Consider the following 1,883-nt stretch of genomic DNA (forward strand, 5'->3'; position numbering starts at 1 on the left):
TTGTGGAATGATAGTGGTGGTACGCTTATCCCGCTCTTCTAAATAGATAGGATGTTTTTGCAACCCTGGTGCATGTGCAAAATATCTTGGATTGTCTCACAATGATCTTCTCTCAAATATTGAGGCAATTCAATGTCTAATTCATCAATAACTTTCATTATTGATGTATTTTGTGTATGTTTTTAAGGCTTACATTAGTTCCTAATGGGATACATTGTTAATTAATAATTGTACCATTTTTTAGGCTGGCCATGTTTACTGGGACGATTATGACATAGTTCATGGGAAGCCTACTGGAGTTGTGAGAGTATCCTTTGGCTACATGTCAACATACGAAGATGCCAAGGTTAACTACTGCATTTCAATTTCATATATTAAACTTTAGTTGTGAATTCCAGGTGAATGTATAAACATATTAGAAACTGTGATTTCAATTTTAGTAGGCTACTAGCTCATTCTGCTCTTTTAGGGTGCAACGAGCTAACAATTTAAAATATATATAATAAAAAGTTCTGAAACATGTCAGCTCTTCTAGTATTTATATATATATGATATTACCAAAAAAAAAAACAAAAAAAAAAAAAAAAAACGATACTAATCAGCATATAGATAAACAAAAACTAAAGTATAGTAGAAAGAGCACAGTGAACTTGACATTTGTTAGGATTGATCACTAAATATATAAACTAATAAAACTAAAATTATGTTATGACATTGACACATTTGACCGTAGTAGCACCAAATGAGATGTCGTCTCTTGCCGAGACTGATGATGAGATCAGTCAGTAGCGTCCTCGCCGAGATTGACCATGGCGAAACAAGGGTTTCCGTCCTTGTCTCTAAAAACCCACACTTGAACAATGTCGCCCACTTTGAGTCCATTTTTCTCTACGACACCGAACCAGTTTTTGTTAAACACATAGGAAAAGACAGACATGTTCTTCATCTTCTTATAGCACCACTTTCTCAGTATTAGTCTGTTTTCTTCCATGCTCGGCTCAATGAATCGAACATTCATTCCCTCTTGGTCGACCTTCTTTTTCTCAGCCTCACTCAAAAAACCATCATAACTGTTCTGATTCAAAGGCATCGAAATGCGATTTTGTTGCGCCTGAATATCAGCATGAAAGAGTTTCTTCTGGATAACCAGAAGTGGATGGTGATGCTGACCAGTACTACGAATGACATCGCTCATTGCTTGAGGAATAGGCAGTGGTTGATACGGTCCCCCAACTACACCGCCATTTGACTTCCTTCTCTTGATTTGGACTTCTTTCGATTGATCAGTAGTAACAATGCGAGTCGGAAGACGACCTCGTTTTTGTGTGTGCAATTTCAGGTTGCTCTTCCTCTCACGAAAATCCTGAACCACATTTGATACCATATGACCATAGTCATTCATAAGAGCTTCGTAACACACCTGAGCAAGTGCTCTGATTCTTCTATGGCTATGATCCTCCTCATACTTGCATGTAATTGTCTTCTTCGATTGCAATTCCATTCTTGCTCCTTAAGGAAAAAAGAAAGTAACAAGTAAATGTTTCAATGATCAAATTGATTCAATGAAGACTGAAGCCTTGTTTCTTTAATTATATACATTAGCACATTCAATTAATGCTGAAGCCTAGTTTCCTTATTTCTATTTTGAAGTTAAATTTCCTTATTAGTAATCGTATTTCATTGTTTCTGTTTTTTTTTTTTTTATAGATATTGTTATCTTTAGATATTTTTTTATTAACTTTTAAAAATTAAACTCAAATACTTTATATTGAAATTTAAATATATGCTATCTTTGTTCATTATTTTTCAAAATTACATTCAAATAGTGTATATTTAAATTTAAATATAGCTTATCGTATTATATAATAAAAAAAAATATCTGA

At 33.7% G+C, this 1,883-nt stretch overlaps 1 protein-coding gene across 1 annotated transcript; it reads right to left on the reverse strand.

The window, feature by feature from the left end:
* Positions 1–247: 247 nt before the first annotated feature.
* On the reverse strand, positions 248–1,501 carry LOC133833053 (B3 domain-containing protein At2g31420-like). The gene has a single exon (XM_062263313.1). The coding sequence runs from the start codon at positions 1,499–1,501 to the stop codon at positions 779–781; it is 723 nt and encodes a 240-aa protein (XP_062119297.1). The 3' UTR covers positions 248–778.
* Between the last annotated feature and the right edge of the window lie 382 nt (positions 1,502–1,883).

The sequence above is a fragment of the Humulus lupulus genome, chromosome 4 (assembly GCF_963169125.1).
Source record: "Humulus lupulus chromosome 4, drHumLupu1.1, whole genome shotgun sequence".
In the NCBI taxonomy this organism is placed as follows: domain Eukaryota; kingdom Viridiplantae; phylum Streptophyta; class Magnoliopsida; order Rosales; family Cannabaceae; genus Humulus; species Humulus lupulus.